This window comes from Cicer arietinum, chromosome 2 (assembly GCF_000331145.2).
Source record: "Cicer arietinum cultivar CDC Frontier isolate Library 1 chromosome 2, Cicar.CDCFrontier_v2.0, whole genome shotgun sequence".
NCBI classification, from domain to species: domain Eukaryota; kingdom Viridiplantae; phylum Streptophyta; class Magnoliopsida; order Fabales; family Fabaceae; genus Cicer; species Cicer arietinum.
The window spans coordinates 8,074,566-8,092,571 of record NC_021161.2 but is presented as its reverse complement, the minus strand read 5'-3'; the positions used below and the strand labels follow the sequence as shown (position 1 = coordinate 8,092,571).

General features: G+C 28.6%; 2 protein-coding genes across 2 annotated transcripts; both read right to left on the bottom strand.

The window, feature by feature from the left end:
* Positions 1–4,380: 4,380 nt before the first annotated feature.
* Positions 4,381–6,983, bottom strand: LOC101513510 (uncharacterized). The gene is made up of 2 exons (XM_027336139.2): positions 6,583–6,983; positions 4,381–5,410 (listed from the first exon to the last, which is right to left on the bottom strand). The coding sequence occupies exons 1-2, from the start codon at positions 6,894–6,896 to the stop codon at positions 4,561–4,563; spliced, it is 1,164 nt and encodes a 387-aa protein (XP_027191940.1). The 5' UTR covers positions 6,897–6,983; the 3' UTR covers positions 4,381–4,560.
* Positions 6,984–11,715: 4,732 nt separating this feature from the next.
* Positions 11,716–13,643, bottom strand: LOC101513818 (uncharacterized). Its single transcript, XM_027336142.2, has 2 exons — positions 13,260–13,643; positions 11,716–12,679 (listed from the first exon to the last, which is right to left on the bottom strand). The coding sequence occupies exons 1-2, from the start codon at positions 13,565–13,567 to the stop codon at positions 11,836–11,838; spliced, it is 1,152 nt and encodes a 383-aa protein (XP_027191943.1). The 5' UTR covers positions 13,568–13,643; the 3' UTR covers positions 11,716–11,835.
* Positions 13,644–18,006: the final 4,363 nt, after the last annotated feature.

Below are 18,006 nucleotides of genomic sequence, written 5' to 3'. Positions count from 1 at the left end.
ATAAAGAACCACATTAGTCCTTAACATCACATAACACCCTCAAATAAGTCCATAAGATTATAAATATTCCAAAAATCTGATTCTATCTAACATTGCTCATAGTAGTCCTTCTAATAGTAAGTGGTTTAATACATGGACCAAATTGCAAATTTGATAATAATGTTAGAGATCAAATTGATTGAAAGTTGTTAAATATAGTGGTCTAATTGATACTAAATAGTTAAATATAGAGAGATCAACTTGACACTTTAGTTGCACACATTTGACAAATTAACTGATATGAATATTGTTTGACAAAGTCATGACGTTTTTGAGAGTGTCCTACAAAGTCAATGACCAAATTAATGGTTTACTACAAAGTCAATTAATTGGAATTTTTGCAATTTTTTATATGATAGATATCTATGCCTATTATAAAGAGATAGAACTCTATAAGATAATATGAAAAGTAACACCTTTCACTCTACAAACTGATTTTGTAAGAATGAGTTATGTCTAATATAAAAATTTAAGAGAATCCTAAATTTTTGTGGTCATTTTTCTTTTAATATTATTCTTTATCTAAACTATACTTTTACAATTTTCTTTATACAATCAAATAAATGATTTTTTTTAAAATAATGATACATATTTTTTTATAAGTTTTTCATATAGATGAAATGGTAAATAAATTTGTGCATAACTACGTCTCAAGTTTGAACCTGAGAAATGGTAAACAACTTGAGGTTATGATTCAAACTCAAAACATGATATATAATTTAACAATATTGACATAAAGTATACCTATATTTAAAGAAGTTACCAAATTTTGACATCTTATTTTTTTTTTCCGATTATATTATTCATTTAAACTATCTTATAATAATTTATTCTTCTTTACTCTATCAAATAAATGGTTTGTTTTAAACAATTACATAATATTTTTTTAACTTCAGTTTTTAATTTTTTAATTTTTTTTTAATTTTTTGATTTATTGAAAAAAATGGAAAGATTGGGACATTATTTGGCTAATTGTTTTTACTTTTTATTTAATATAAGCTGCTATTTGGCTAATTGTGACTCAGTTGGAACGCACGCCATTTTATTAGTATACTAATGCATGTACATCTTCTTGTTGCCTAATTAAATACTTTTATAGAATGTTGAGTTGGCTCTTGTTGCCTAATTAAATTTTACTTTTGAAATTTAATATATTAACTTAGGATATCAACAACAGTGTCGTTAGAATAATTTAAAAATATATTACCTTTATACAATAACCAACAATTCAATAGAATTTTTCAATTAGTTTCACTCAATATCATCATTTATAGAAATTATTATTTTAAGTCCGAATCTTTGAGAGATAATTTTTCCAATTTAAAAATTTCAATACCATCTTAAAGTTGATTACGTAAATTTTTATTGACGTGTTAAAAAATTTGTCTTATTTTTTATTTTCTTTTATAGGATATGTATATGCGACATCCGTAAAGTATATTAAAAATATTAAATAAATTATTTTTTAAACAAAACAAATAAAAATTTAAATATTTCTAAATACATAATTGCAAATATCCATAAAATATCATTATAATTATGTATATAATAACGTCCTGAATTTTGGACCATAGGTAGGCTCTATAAAATAGTTTTACTTTTTGAAGGAGTATAGAATAGATTTGTAAAATTCCATTCTCAATTGAATTAGTCATTTTCATAACTCACTCTGTATTGGCTATTACCTAAAACTAGGTGTAGAGCCACAACCTTTGGTATGCAAGTAATAAATCTAATATATGTTGTTTAAAAGAAACAAATGCAATTTTATTTAAAGGAAAGGTTGCCGACTTAAAAAGAGATTTTAGGGTATTTTAGGTTTGGTTTATTAACAGGGAGGATTGTAATAGAAAATTTGTATTCTCGGATTAGCGAAATAAGCTCCTTTTTTTGTCTAAAAAGTTCTTTTATGTTTTTGTTGATGACAAATTCATTGTAAAAGGTTTTGAGGTATTTATTATACTCTAATCTAACATTAGCTTTACTTACAAAACAAAATAAGGTTTAAATATAATTTTATTTTCTACAATTTTAAAATTTTTCTATTTTAGTTTATATAAATTTTTTATTTAATTTTAGTCTTACAAATTCAAAAATTATTACTTTTACTCTCTGATCTCATACATAACTCAATAAAATGACACCACATGACCTTGAGAAAGACTAAATAAATTTTTATTTTATTTTATAGGAAATCTAAATAAAAAACTTTAAAGGATTAAAATAAAAAACTCTATAATTGTATATACTAAAATGGAAACTTGTTATAGATGAAATGATACAAAAATAAGAAAAACTAATGAAAAAAAATGGTATTATTTATTAGAAATTTGTAGAATAACAAAATATAAATGATGTTTGGTATACCTTGATATATAATTTGTCACGTGGAAGAAGTTGAAGAAAAAATTGACATGTAGTTTATTAAAGATGATATGAATGACAAAAAATGAAGAAGACAAATTAACAAAAACTAAAAAAACAAACATAGTTCGATCACTTACCCTATTTTTTCTCTTACAACTTTAGAAGATGAAAAAATGTACATAAACAAAAGTGAGAGAAGGAAGTAAATTTGTAACGACGAATGAGAATTAATTTGAAATTTGAAATGAGATGAAATATAATATAATTTGATGTAGGGTTTAGAAAGTGAAAGTAAAGTAATTATGGTTAGGGTAAGGACCAGAGTTTGGTTGAGTAAATAAGTGATGCTGTGTTAGCAAGATAGAGTATGTGGGTTGTTTAGTAATTCAATAAACATCAATTTTTCTTATATCAATCATATGTAGATATATTATATACAGATATAAAATTAAATTTTTTGATAATATGTGATATACTGCTCAAATATTATTTAAAGAGAATTAATTGCTAATTTTGAGAATTAATTGCTGATTTTTCACTTGTATAAAGCTTTATTTATATAAAATGTTATTTTAACGTCTATATATATATTTATTCGGAGTGAATCTAGATCTTTTGGCCAATGTGATGGTAGTGCGACGATCGACAACAACGGTTCTTTGGTAGGGTGGTGTGTCTAAATACACTCCGATGATCTAATTTTTGCTTGAGAAAAAGAGATTTTGAGTTAGAATAATGTGTACTTTTAACTTTTGTTAGATGCTCTTTTATTGAATGTCCACTACGGTTTTTAGAGGGAATCCATTAGAGGTATGAGTCACATAATTGTGATATTCGATCAACATTCAATTTTGAATGTGTGTCTTTAATTAGCATTTGATGATTGTCACTATCATTTGACTTAGATTCATATCTCACGATCACGATCGCCATCAAGTGGTGTAGAAGAGAGGTCCACGTGAGTTTCGGTGTTCCTACACCTTGGATTCCTCTAAGTGTATGTGATGCCCTAGTTTGTGAATTACTTGATGTTGGGTCCAAATTGGAGCGGATTGGGCATTAGTCTAGTTTAGAACATATACTACAACAACTTAAAATAAACAAAGAAAATTGGTGCCCTTCAAACATTAGGTTTTTGGTCGATTGCCCATCTAAACCGTGCTAGGAATACTATTGAGCAGCTTTGTAGGAACACCAATCCCCCTCATTCCATGCTCCATGACAAATAAATTCGTTGTCCATTGACTTGCTCCTGTGTGTTATACATTCGGTGAAAATGTGTATCATTTCTTTCTCTATTTCCCTCGTATTGTATCTTGTTGTCGAACTTAATTTAATTATATGGGCAAAAATTGAGAGTAATATATACGTCTCAATGTAGCAATTCTCACGATGTGTTTTTTATTTATTATTCTTCAACAATTGAGTAAAACATAAAGAGCATTTGGTTCATCCGAAAGAGTTAGGTTTGACATTGTATTGATGAGTAAATGAATGTTATTTTTCATTGTGGGTCGGTGACTCTAGAGGATTGGCATAGAGTGTGACCATGCTCTTGGCCATGTGCTCGATAGTTTTAGTCGACCACCTATTGATTTTCTTAAATGTAATATGGATGCATCACCTTCAAGTGAACATAATAAGGTAGAGATTGATATGTGCATTCGAGATGAAATTAGTTTATTTATTGGAGCTATGACTTATTCTTCAAGCCTAATCCTTAGTGTTCTTGAGGGATAAGCTCTCTTCTTTATGTATTGAATTGCATAAACTAGCTTCATTTTGAGAATGTTATGTTCAAGGTGAATTTTACGCTTGTTGTTGAATGCTTTTAAAATGATGATCGCTGTTTGAATTTTTCTATAGAAATTTATCATTAACAATAAAATTCTTTTACAAATTCAAAATTAAAGTTTAAAAATATAAAACATTAAATTAAAACTAAAATTGAGATATATTTAGATAATATAGATATTATAAAACTGAATTAAACAAATTCAATTAAAAAGACTATTGTATAATAAAACACAATAAGTACTATAAATACAACAAAGCACAATAAAATAGCAATAAAACATAATATGTACTATAAATACAACAAAGCACAATAAAATAGTAGAACAAAAAATAAAAGCAAGATGTTTTAGAAAACAATTATTCCCATTTGCTCCTAATTTGATGCGAGTGTTTGTAATCACAAGTTAGCACCAATCTTCTATCCATACTCCTCAATACAAAACTTTCAATTAACACATAACAACTAAATTTCTTCCACTTGTTTGTTCCACCAAACTCCTCAACTTTTGTTACTCTCACAGCTTGTCTTCCATTTCCACCAATCCATCCAACTCTTTTTTGTTCCCATTTCATTCCCTCAACAACTTCCACACTCAATCCAACACTTGCATCTTTTTCCACATCAACAAACTTCTTAAACCACAAAACACCATCAACCAATCTATTTTCATCCCAAACAGCATCCTTCCCTCTAACCTTAGCAACTTCAGTTTGAACAACAACATCTACAAACACAACACCCTCTTCACTATTTTCATTTTCCTTTGAAAATATTTTTTCCCATCTTTGTTCAAGTGTTAGCTCATAGAACACTGACATATTCATTTGCTCCTTTAAATTCATTCCTTCCTTGACAAACATAAAAGGACAATACCATTTTCCAACAACCATTGATTCAGAACAATCATTTGAGCATGGAAAATTGAAATTTGGTTGCTTGGAACGCAAGGAATCGTTTGAGCCTAAAGCTTGGCTTAATTGGTAATTTTGAGGAGTGGTAGCCTCAAGTGTCCACCCTCTTTCTTTTAATAAACCCGCAGGAGTTCCATCTGTGGCAAGAGATTTTGCGCAAAAGCCATAATCTTTCTTGATTATTTCAACCTGTTGATAATCATTAAAGGGCTCTAGGGGTCTTGGTTTAACATCATCGACACTGAAGCATGAACATGTGGCCATGTCCTCTTCCTTTGAACTTGTGCTAGCTTTCCTGGAATCAATCCATATTTCAAAATTAATTTTAAAGCGTTGAAAATTAATTTTAAAGCGTTGAATTTAGTGATATTGGTTAGAGCTGTCAATTTCATAAGCCCATTAATTATTGGTCATAATCCACATGTTGGAAGAGCAAAAACATTTCATAGTTTAAAAGGCTCAACAACAAAAAATCCCTAAAATTTTGTGTGTTTAAGTGGACTATGAGCCCACTTTTTCAAAAAAGAATTGATATTTTTTTTTATAGTTTTTTTCTCAAAATTTTTCAATAATAAAATTTTACATTTTTTTTATTTGAGAAAAAAAAAATCAACTTTTTCAAGAATTTTTTTTTTTGATTTTGTTCACAATTTTTCGAGAAAAAAATATTTTAGATTTTTTTGAGAAATTTTTCCGATATTCTTTTGAGAAAAATAAATATCGAAAATTTTTTTTAAAAAAAAATCTCAATTAACACAACATTGGGCCTATGAACCCCTCCCTTAAGCCGACTGAAATAATAGTCTAAGGCCTTAAAAACTTTATTTCAATTGAGGACCTAATATTAGGAGCTTAATATGAGATCTTTGATAGAGGTTAGAGACTTTGAGGTTTTTTTGACAGCTCTAACTAAAGTATAGTAGATCACAAGGGCTTTGGTCAAAACTTCATTTTTGAACTTCAACAAAGTTAGAAAGTTAGAGTGTGATTGTAATTCGCCAAATTAATCATTAATCCAAACATTTACTTACAAAGATGATTAGAACATTAATATTGGTAAGTGCACGAATAAATTGAAATACTTAATAAAAAAATGTTCATTTTTAGTTTTTTTTACATTCTCCCTGTTTTTCAACAAAATGTCTTAGTAATACGAAGTTCACTACACGAGGTAGTTAAAGTTGGTAAAATAAAATATTGTTCTAGTTTTGATCGAATTCAAATACGTTGATAGATTCCACTTTTATTAAAGTTTATTAACCACTTGAATTCAATTATTTAATTAGTATAAAATAATTTTTTCAAAATTTTGCTTTAAAATAAACTCTATAAACCCTTCATTTCAAGAATATAGGATGAGGGATTAGCATAAAATTTATATATAAAAAAAAAAAAAAAAATAGATGAGCTACACATGTCCTATAATTAGAAGTTGGTTGATATAAAAAAAAGTGATAGCTAACATACCCTTGATTCTCCCCTTTCCTTCCTATGACATAATAACGATTTGAAGACAATGGTTGATTCAATACCGGAAGGAACATAACTTTTTCTAAATTGGAGTTGTCACCATATGAATAATGAATGGTTAAATTTTTGTTCTGAGGAAAAGGAAAATCCTTGATTATATTGTACTCCGTCTTGCAAAAACCAAAACAAGAGCAAGTTTCAGCTTCCTCATCGAATAGCACAAGATAACTTGAATTTGGTCCTGATGGTGGTGGATCTGAAAGAGCACTAGGATTCAATTTGTACAATGAAAATAGTCTTGTTGCGTACATTTTCACTAATTAATTAATCTATCATCTATTGATCTAGCAAATGTATGTAGAATATATGCCTGATTATATATACAACATGTCTATCCTTTAAATAGTTTATATTTAATTTCTTATCCATGTTATGTCAAATATATAGTTTTTGAACATTGAATGGATCAATTGGTTGGATTAAAGTAAATTTTTTATATGATAATTAATTTGGATAATTTTGATTTGTTCAGTTTAAGGCTAAAACAAAGTTGGAAAAGGTTCATGACGATGATAAACCGCGTTTGACTATCACAATGTCAACGAGTAATGTCTTCTACATATGCAAGTACATGTCGTTGTTACCTAATGCAAAATGCGAAATGCAAATTTTTTTTGGGTACAATTCTAATGCAATATTTTTTATTTATAGAATATACATCATTGGTTATATATATAATTTTTATAAAATTTTATTGTCTATTGACTTACGCATATTTGATATCACATTAAATTTTTTAAAATTATTGTGAACCACCATAATATTTTTAAAGTTATAGTCTATACTTTTTCAAAATCACAATGGCTCACCGATATCAAATATACATATAGTCTTTTTGACGAATTCGTTCATGACTTGGCTGTTAACTCGATATTGATTCGATATAACTAAAACTTTGAAATAGAAAAAGAAAACAACACAATCTAACACAAGAATGCAACGTGGAAATTCCAAAACACGAGAACAAACCATAACAGTTTTATAATGACAGGAATAATACTTTGAAATTTCATGTGTTTTCTTTCATTGTTTTTTTATACCGTTTTATACATCTCAGAATATTTTAAGACAAAAATATAAGAGGAAAAAAAGAGTCGGATATAAATTTTATGCGTTTTCTTTCATTTTTTTCTTGTACCCTTGGTCTAATTCTTTGTCATAATTTCTTTCTTCAGCAATCCTTTGTATTCTATTGTCAAGATTATATGTTATTGTGCTATTAAATCAGCATGAGCCAATGAAGGTTCTTAAAATATATTTAAGGCTCACAGATTGTGCTTCACTCACTTCCTCATCTTAATCAGTTTGTAGAGGGTTTACATGTTGCTGCTACTGTGCTGACAGAAAAGGGAGTAGCAATCTGTAAAATGCAAATTTCAATATAGTTTTTGCATGGATTTGTCTACTGTACTGTTATTTATGGGACTTGTTTTAAGATGTACAATTTAAACTTACTTCAATTGTTGGTAAGAGGGAAGATTATTTGATTGAAAATAAATAGAATTAATAACACACTTTGATTCATGCAGAAGGCTAAAATATGGTAATAATTGTGCTATTTGAGTCCCACCAGATGTTGGGAGAGATATTTTTCTGCTTTGTATTATTAGAGATGGCCATGTTTTCTAATAGTAATTAAATAAACTATTATTTCGTTAGGACTCTCATTGAATAGACTAATTTTGTTAGTCAAATTATGTTTCTCATGGTGTGTTGTCAATAAACCTTGTCAAGAGTAGTTTTTAAATGAAGAGAGAAGAAAGACAATCTCAGATATTCCTTCGTAGTAAGAGGGATTGGTTATTCAATCGTAGGGGAGAAGTAATTATTAATATTATTATTATTATTAAAATAGAGAAGAAAACGCTTGAAACAAATACAAAGTTGTTGGGGTATATTCAAAAGAATTGTTGGCTTTTGAAAAAAAAAGAATGAGGACAAAGTAAAGGAAAAGAGAAAGAAGAAGATTATGATGATGATATACTAATGTCACATCTACTGACCACTTGCTTCTCATTGAACAACATGATACAATTAGTATTGTTGATATTGCATCTAATTGAGTAATAGATAATGGTACTTCATTACATGCCACTTCCAAGAGAGATATTTTATATTTTTATATTCAAGGTGAATTTGGTGATATGAAGTTGGTTCATTAAGGTGTGTTTAAAGTCTGTTGCCTTCGAGAGTGTGAAGCATGTTTCAAACATTCGATTGAATTTAATTTAAGTGGCTCAACTATGTGATGAAGGCGATGATAATCAGTTCTCGCAGAACACTTGGAAACCGAAAAAGGTTTCTATGATTGTTACTAGAGGTACGAAATCTTCTACTCTTTACATGACCGATGCAAAAATTATTGAAAATGTTCATCAAGTTGAGTCAACTGAAAAAATTGAGTTATGACATAAGAAGGTGTATCACATGAGTGAAAAGAACATGGTTGAGATAAGCAAACGAGATGTGTTGTTTGGCATAAAAAATCTATACTTAAAGAAATGTGATAATTGTATTGTAGAAAACAAGAACAAAGTTTCTTTTTAGAGTCACGCATCTAGAAGCCCAAAAATTCTTGATTTGGTGCATTCTCATCTATGCGATCCTTTGAAGAGAAAAAACTTAGGGGTAGTGCATACTTTGTGAAATTTATCGATGATCATTCAAGAAAGACTTGGATTTACACCTTGAAGAGTAAAGATGAAGTTTTGAGCTTGTTCAAGAAATTTAAGGTCTCAATTGAACGTGAAACTAGGAAGAAGTCGAATTGCATACGCACGTAACGCACATATAATGGAAGTGAATATTTGAGACCATTTAATGTATATTGTAATAGACAACAAAAAGTCCATACAGATAAATGGTGTTGTTGAGAGGATAATAAGAATTGGTTGAAAGAGTTAGATGTTTGTTAACGCGAGCATACCTTTCACAATCGTTTTAGGGTGAAGCATTGAGCACAATTGTGCATGTCCTAAATCTTTTGTCATGTGTGTCCTTGCAATATGAAGTTTCAGAGATGATTTGGTCAGGTAAAAATGTGTTTTATGATCAACTACATGTTTTTAGAAGTAAAACATTTGTGCAGACCCTTAAAACGGGTATTAAAATAAGTGATGTGTTTTCATTAGTTATGGTCTAAATGGAGTTGCATACAAGTTTTATGATCCTATTATGAAGCAACTTATTAGAAGTTGTGATGTAGAGTTCATATAAAACCAATTGTTGATAATCCAACTTAAAGAAAAACGCGACGAACAAATACAGTTAGATGCACGGAGAAATGTCACCATATAAAGATGACCTTTAAAGAGGTACACTGCTGATAAGTATGCAATTGTAAATGATAGTTGAAAACTTGTATTGGTTGGAGATACAAATGGCGATGGTGTTGTTTTGTTGAGAATATCACAATTAAGAAAGAATATTGAGACTTGCGACATGGTTGTCGAAATGAAAACGATTTATCCGACTTGTTAATGAGGTGAAATATATAGGGTGGGTCGCTCTTCAAGCAAGAGCCCACACCATTTAAAAGTAAAAGAAAGAAAAATAATGGGCTTGACTTGTATGTTGTTGAAACAAAGGGATTAAAATCCCTAGTTGCCAAAAAGAAAATAAATAAGCAATGTAGTTGTGCCTTAGAAGGTTAGGGTGCAAGCCTAAGAGTGTTGCACTGAGCGAAAATAAATAGAGCAGTTGCATGAGAGAATAATATTTTTGGTACTAGTGGTGGACGTCGGTTCATCGAATATTTGTTTGGCCTTCTCTGCAAGTCAGTTTGTGGAAATGCTCTATTATTATTTGGTTTACATCGTTGGGTGACGATTTTAGTTCTAATTATTAAGATTTTTTGTTGTATTCATTATTTGATTGTAGAGGAGTTATTTTTCTAGTATCGACGACTTGTGATTTTTTCCTTTACTTTAAAGGTTTTTTACGTTAAAATTTAATGTGTCTTATTTACTACTCTCTACTCCTTTCAGTGTTATTATTCTTTGTAATATTAATCAGGTTCCACAACAAATTTGTCAATTGAACTAGTCTTAAATATTTTGTTGTCTGCTTTGGTATGGTACCAACAACCTCTCCATTATTTTCTTTCTTTCATTTTTTCTCTCATTTTTGCTACTTTATTACTAACAAAAAAATAAAAATCTCTACTATGAACTAGTGCCCCACGATATTTATACGCCATGGCTTACTTCGTGGATAGGTTTTTCGAAGAAAAATATATGGTAGTGCACAACTTGACCTATTTGAATGTTCCATGATGGCAACAATGGAATGCCACATTGTTTAGTATGGGGAAAAAACATTTTGCAAAACCAAGTTGCTATGAGTGTGCAAGTGGACTAAGATATAAATTAAAATAAATAAATGTTTTCCTAGATCTTCTTCATGCGTTGAATTGGATTGACAAGCTTTGTTTGGATCGTTGGTGAATGCTTCTATCTTGATGATTGTAGTTTAAAATTTTCAATGAAAATATCTCCTTAACAATATAGTTCTTTTTCAATTTAAAATTTAAATTTAAATCTTTAAAACGTTAAAATGAAAATAAAATTTAAATTAATTTGGATAACATAGATATTATAAAAATAATTAAAATAATTTCAATAAACTTTTAGTCTCTATAAAATTTTGAATTTTTTTTTTAATTCATGTAAAAAAAATCACACTTTTTAATCTCTACAAAATTATTATGCCAACATTTTTAGTCTTTGTTGGAACATCAACATATATTTTTCAATGATTTTTTTGTATGCATATTTACAACACTATGAAAAGTTTCAGCACAAAAAATTAGTTCAAAATTCTATTTCTAGGTCTATTTTTTAAGAACTTTTATCTTGAACATATTACATTTAAAAAATTATAATTTGTGTGGATGAATCTTTAATAATTTTTTAAACATTCTTGCAAAATTTCATTAAAAACTTTAAAAATATTTCGTTACAACAAATATTAGAATAACTTATAGAATAATTTTGTAAAAACTAATGAACATGATTTCTTTTATAGGAACTATATACAATATTTCAAAATTTTATATTGATTAGAAATTTATTTAACCAATTTTTTTTTTTTAATATTATACAATAAATACAATATGACCTATACTTACAACAAAACACAATAAAAAAGGGAAACAAATAAAAAACAAAAGCAAGATGTTTTAGAAAACAATTATTCCCATTTGCTCCTAATTTGATGCGAGTGTTTGTAATCACAAGTTAGCACCAATCTTCTATCCATACTCCTCAATACAAAACTTTCAATTAACACATAACAACTAAATTTCTTCCACTTGTTTGTTCCACCAAACTCCTCAACTTTTGTTACTCTCACAGCTTGTCTTCCATTTCCACCAATCCATCCAACTCTTTTTTGTTCCCATTTCATTCCCTCAATAACTTCCACACTCAATCCAACACTTGCCACATCATCAACACTCTTAAACCACAACACTCTATCAACCAATCTATTTTCATCCCAAATAGCATCCCTTCCTCCAATCTTAGCAACTTCACTTTGAATAACAACATCTACAAACACATCACTCTCTCCATTATTTTCATTTTCCTTTGTAAATATCTTTTCCCATCTTTGTTCAAGTGTTAGCTCATAGAACACTGACATCTTCATTTGCTCCTTTAACTTCATTCCTTCCTTCACAAACATAAAAGGACAATACCATTTTCCAACAACCATTGATTCAGAACAATCATTGGACAATGGAAAGTTGAAATTTGGTAGCTTGGAACGCAAGAAATCATTTGAGCCTAAAGCTTGGCCTAATTGGTAATTATGAGGAGTGCTAGCATAAAGTGTCCACCCTTTTTCTCTTAATAAACCAGGTGGAATTCCATCTGAGGCAACCGATTTTGCGCGAAAACCGTAACCTTTCTTGATTATTTCAACCTGCTGATAATCATTGAAGGGCTCTAATGGTCTTGGTTTAACATCTTGGACAAAACTGCAACATAAACATGTGGCCATGTCCTCTTCCTTTGAACTTGTGCTAGCTTTGCTGAAATCAATTCATATTTCAAAATTAATTTTGAAAGTTGGTGAAATCACGGTAGGTGGTCAATGTAGATTTGGTAAAAACTAATCATGATTAATCTAAATGTGCAATTAAAAGATGATTAGAATATGAATATCGTTAAGAACACTCATAAGCTAAAAATTATTTTCAATATCAAAATTCTAAAAATGACTTTTATTGATTTTTTTTTTGTCTTTACTCTCCGATTTTACATTAAAGAGTCTCGATAATATTTCAGTGTTTGGATCATGAAGTAAGTAAAATTTTGTTTAAGATTGTTCTAGTCATAGTGGAACTAAGTAGCCCCAATTGATTCTACTTTCCCCGAAATTTATTAATCTCTTGAGCTTAACCACATGGTTAGTATCAAATGCTTATTTAAAATTTTCAATATAATTTGTTTAAGAAAAACTATAAATTCTTTCATTTTTAATATAGGATTGGCGTGAAATTAAATGAAATGAAAGAAGTTATAACAAATGAATATGTCCTGTAATTAAAATTTTGGTTGTTTAAAAGCAAAAGTACAAAAGTTGATAGATATGGAAAAGTGATAACATACCCTTGATTCTTTCCTTTCCTTCTAATGACATAGTAACGATTTGAAGACAATGGTTGATTCAATACCGGAAGGAACATAGCTTCTTCTCTGTGAGTGTTTTCACCAACTGAATAAACAATGGTTAAATTTTTGTTTTGAGGGAAAGGAAAATCCTTGATTCTATTGTTCTTGCACAAACCAAAACAAGAGTAAGTTTGAGCTTCTTCATCTAATAGAACAAGATAACTTGAATTTGGTCCTGATGGTGGTGGATCTGAAAGAGCACTTGGATTCCTTTTGTACATGGAAAGGAGTCTTGTTGCATACATTTTCTCTTTTTATACTATGATCTTGAAGATGTATTTCCTAATAAAATTTGTGTACATATATTATGACTATGAAATATGAATGCATATGTCTATCCTTTAAATACTTCATATTTCTTATCCGTTAAGTCAAATATATTATATTGAGCTTTTGAACATTGAATGGATCAAAATCGTTTGATTGAATTATTGTCAATATTTTATATAATAATAATCTGGATAATTGTCATTCTTTTTGTTTTTCATTAAGGATAATTGTCATTAGTCCGGCAGAGACTAAGACAAGGTTGAATGTTCGTGATGATGAGAAACCGTGTTCACTATGTCGTTGTCGCAGAACGGAATATTTTGATAGAATATTCAGTTGGCTCTACAGAATAGTTTTATAAATTCTGTTGTTTATGGACTAGGTCCTTTTTAAGAATTGATGGATGATTCGCTCTCGGTCTAACATATACGAAGATATAAGATGAATTTTAGTATGATATTTAAGGTAAATTTTTTAAATTTTAATATGATATAATTAAATTAATATAATTGATGTCATGTAATATTTTTTTTAATTGATTTAATATTGTTGAGATAATATTAAATTTAGAAAAATTTATATATTTTAATTTTAAAAATATTAAAATATGAGTTCTTTTTATTAAGTAAATTTTATTTTTTTTAGGTCTTTTGATAAAGTAAATTTTTTTCATGGTGGCCTAAAACGGTTGCTTTAATGGCCCTATCCTCGGGCAGGTACTATTCGCTTTATGTTGATTTTTTTTTTTATTTAAAAAAAAAATATTCATTCATTTAAATAGATACAATAAAGTTGTTAAAATTGAAAAGAGATAAATTTGTCAACAAACTCACAATACTTTTATGAATAATATAAAATAACAAAATACTTACAAATACGACAAAAATTATGTAGGGCTTCAACTCACGTTAGTTTTCTAGCTAGGGCTTCAACTAGCCAGCTTTGTAGGAAGTGCATTCTCTTCGCGTTCTAGGCTCCATGACAAAGGAATTAATTGTCCATCTTTGGTAGAGATTGGTATGTGCATCTTGAAGGTGTGAACACGAGAGAGGAGGTTAAATTGTGTTTGAGTAAGTTGGATACTTTTTACTAATTTATTTAAAACAAGTTCAGGTTTGGTGACTTACTGAGAATAAAAGTAATATCAATCGGGTTAAGTGAACAGAGGAAAAAGTAAAACGAGAATTGCAGAATTAAGATGACATAATAGTTCATCCTAGTTTACCACCAACTTGATAGCTACGTCTAATCCCTTCATTTAGAAGGATTCAATCCACTAATTCAAAACTTGAATTACACAACACGTAACCCTACAAGATAGTCTTCTCAAAACAATCTAACACCTACAGATTTTTTTGAGGAACACAGATACCTTGACTCTACAAGTTAAATATTCTCAACACAACCTTTTCATATAGTATATATGGTTGTCTTGCTTCTTCATGTAGCAAATATATACTGAACTAGTGTATGTTGATGTTCGGAAACACACATATGGAGAAATAACAGAACATACCAAGCACACAATAATATAATTTGAAAAATCTAAAACCAAAGAAAAATCACAATCGTTGTATAATGACAACCATCTAAAACAAGAGTATAAGATAAATAAATCATATATGAATATGTGTTTCTAACAAGTGTATGTATAACTAATATATAGTCTTAGTCTCCTTTTATCTTTATAATACTGGGCAGTATAAGATTTGTTTCGAAAAGTACAATTTCAACCAAAATCAACAGTTGGTAAGGAGGAAGGTTATTTGATTCATCATAAATAGAGTTAATATATTTGAATTTGCAAGGCGCTGCATTTAAAATACTTTTTGACCCTGGTTCTCCATTGTACTGAGACATTAATAGGATTTCTTCTACATTGGAGAATTTCCTATAAAAAGTTATGTTTTTGCTTTAGAATTTTTCAATCATTATTAGATCGCTCTTTTGATCATCAACACAATCCGTGTTATGTTGATTAACTACTTCCACCATTAAAACCTTTAAAAAAAACATTTAAATACATCAATGAAATTAAAAACAACTCCAATGGAATATATAATTAGTAAGACAAATATTTATTGTGTTACATGAGTATAATTTGAAGGACACAACACGACCAATACATAAATACAACCAACTTATGACATGAATGAAGGATAAACTTTTAATTAGGCACACAAATGTACCATTGAAACAATAACACAAAAATAGAAAGAAAATTCAAACAGGGAGGGTAATTAATTAAATTAAACACTTTCTTTGGCTGCAAGAAAAGTAAGTATAAAAGGAAGAAGAACAATGATGGCTGCAGGATAACTTAGACTTCTTGGAGAGGCAGAGGGTGCATTTGCATTGTCATAGTCAGATCCGCTCCCATATTGAGCAGCCGCAACCGCAACTGCAACCACAAAACAAATTAAGAACACTGTGAATTTGAGTGGTGAACCCATTACTAATTAAACTAGGTGATAATATTAATTTCTTTGTTGCTTTGTACCAAAGTAGATGATTAATATAAATAGTTGAGAAGGGTTGCACAATTGCGGTTAGTTGATTCTTATGAAATAAACAAACAAACAGAGAACTAATGGTATTAGCCTCTTAGGTGGCCTAAGACTTGCCTCCTAACATGATTCTTGGTTATATCTATAATGCAATATTAAATATGTAACAATGAAATGCTTTGTTTTGATCATTACGATTTGTTGGGGAAAGAATAATAATATAGCTAAATTGTAGACCTAAGTTTGTGATGATGTTCACATTGTTTATCGATGTGCACTATAGTATAATATGGGGACTTCTACGTTTTATCGAAAAATTAATAAGTTTTGTATTATTAAAATTTAACTATAAATAGTTGAATGATATGTCATCTATGTACTAAGATTTTTAATTTAGTCAATTTTAATAGATATTATAGTAATGCATACGTGAACAAATTAAAAAAAAAAAATTATTAATTAAAAAATTTATAACAACTATACACACTCTATTTTTTATTATAAAGTAAATCTTGTATAATATAATATTGCAACTATGTACATCTTCGGCATAAAATTGCAAGTAGAAAATCAATTTATTGTAGTATTATTAGAAAAAAATTATAATCTCACATAATAAAGTCTAAGAATAGGTTATAAAAAGAGACATCTTTTTTGTTATTGAAAAAAAAAGATAAAAGACAACTATTACTTTATAAATTAGTTTTGTAAATATGAATTATGTTTAATTAAAATCTTAATTGTTGGATCTTGTGTATATAAATTTTGGGATTTTCATACAACCACATTATGTAAATACTTATTGTTACTTTATTCTTAGATTGTTTTTAATTGCAACAGCCAATATTGATTCAAATTCATTACATTTGTTGGGCAAAACTCAAAAGTATCTCTGAAGAACCTAATTCATTTTTATGGAGAAAACTCACTTTAACTAGTACTAAACAATCTGAAAATTTATTTGAACTATTCAACTAATGTATAGAAAATTATTACAAAAATTTAATGAAGGATATTATAGAAATGGTAAAATTAAAGATTGAAAAGTTAATTAAAATTACTTATAATGAAAAATAAAAAAGATAGATTTTTTTCCTTATAATAAGGAATGGAGGCAGTATTTCTTTTCTCCCTATTTTAAAGATCATATGACATTTTTGTTAAGGTAAATTTTTTTTTATGTATGTTTTAATAACAACAAACCTTATGAAATAAATGATTAAGTTTTGTATATGACAGTCTATTAATGATTGCACTTGAATTTTGTTTAAAGAACATGAATTGCATAAGTGAACAAGCAAGAAGTCATTCACGTCATCAAAGTGCACAAGTATCTACTCAATAATGAAATAATCTCAAAAGGAATATATCATATATCCATAATTCAAGAGAATGATTATTACATCTTCAAGATAACATCTTCACGAAGAAGATGATCAAATACATTCACACAACAATCAATGATCACACTATGTTATAAATCAGAAGCAAGATCAAATATGAGAATCGAAGAATGTTCTGGCTATTAAACAAAACAAATGAAGAACATTCTTGACAACATTCTGAAAAATGAAGATCATTCTTAACAGAATTATGAAAAAGGAAGATCATTATGGACAACAGTCTGAAGAACAAAGATCATTTTGGACAGCAGAACGAAGATCATTTTGGACAACAATCTAAAAAACGAAAAATGTTCTGGTTTTGACAGCATTAATATAAGAACACTCTGGTTTACAAAGAACAAAGTCTTCTTTAATTCAAGATCGATTTGGGCTACGAAAATACATCAATCTATATTGCAAATCACCAGTATTCATTACAAAGGAAAATAATTATATACTCAAGATCATTTTGGATAGATTCGATCAAAGATGATCAACAAAGGCAAAGCAAAACATCAAGAT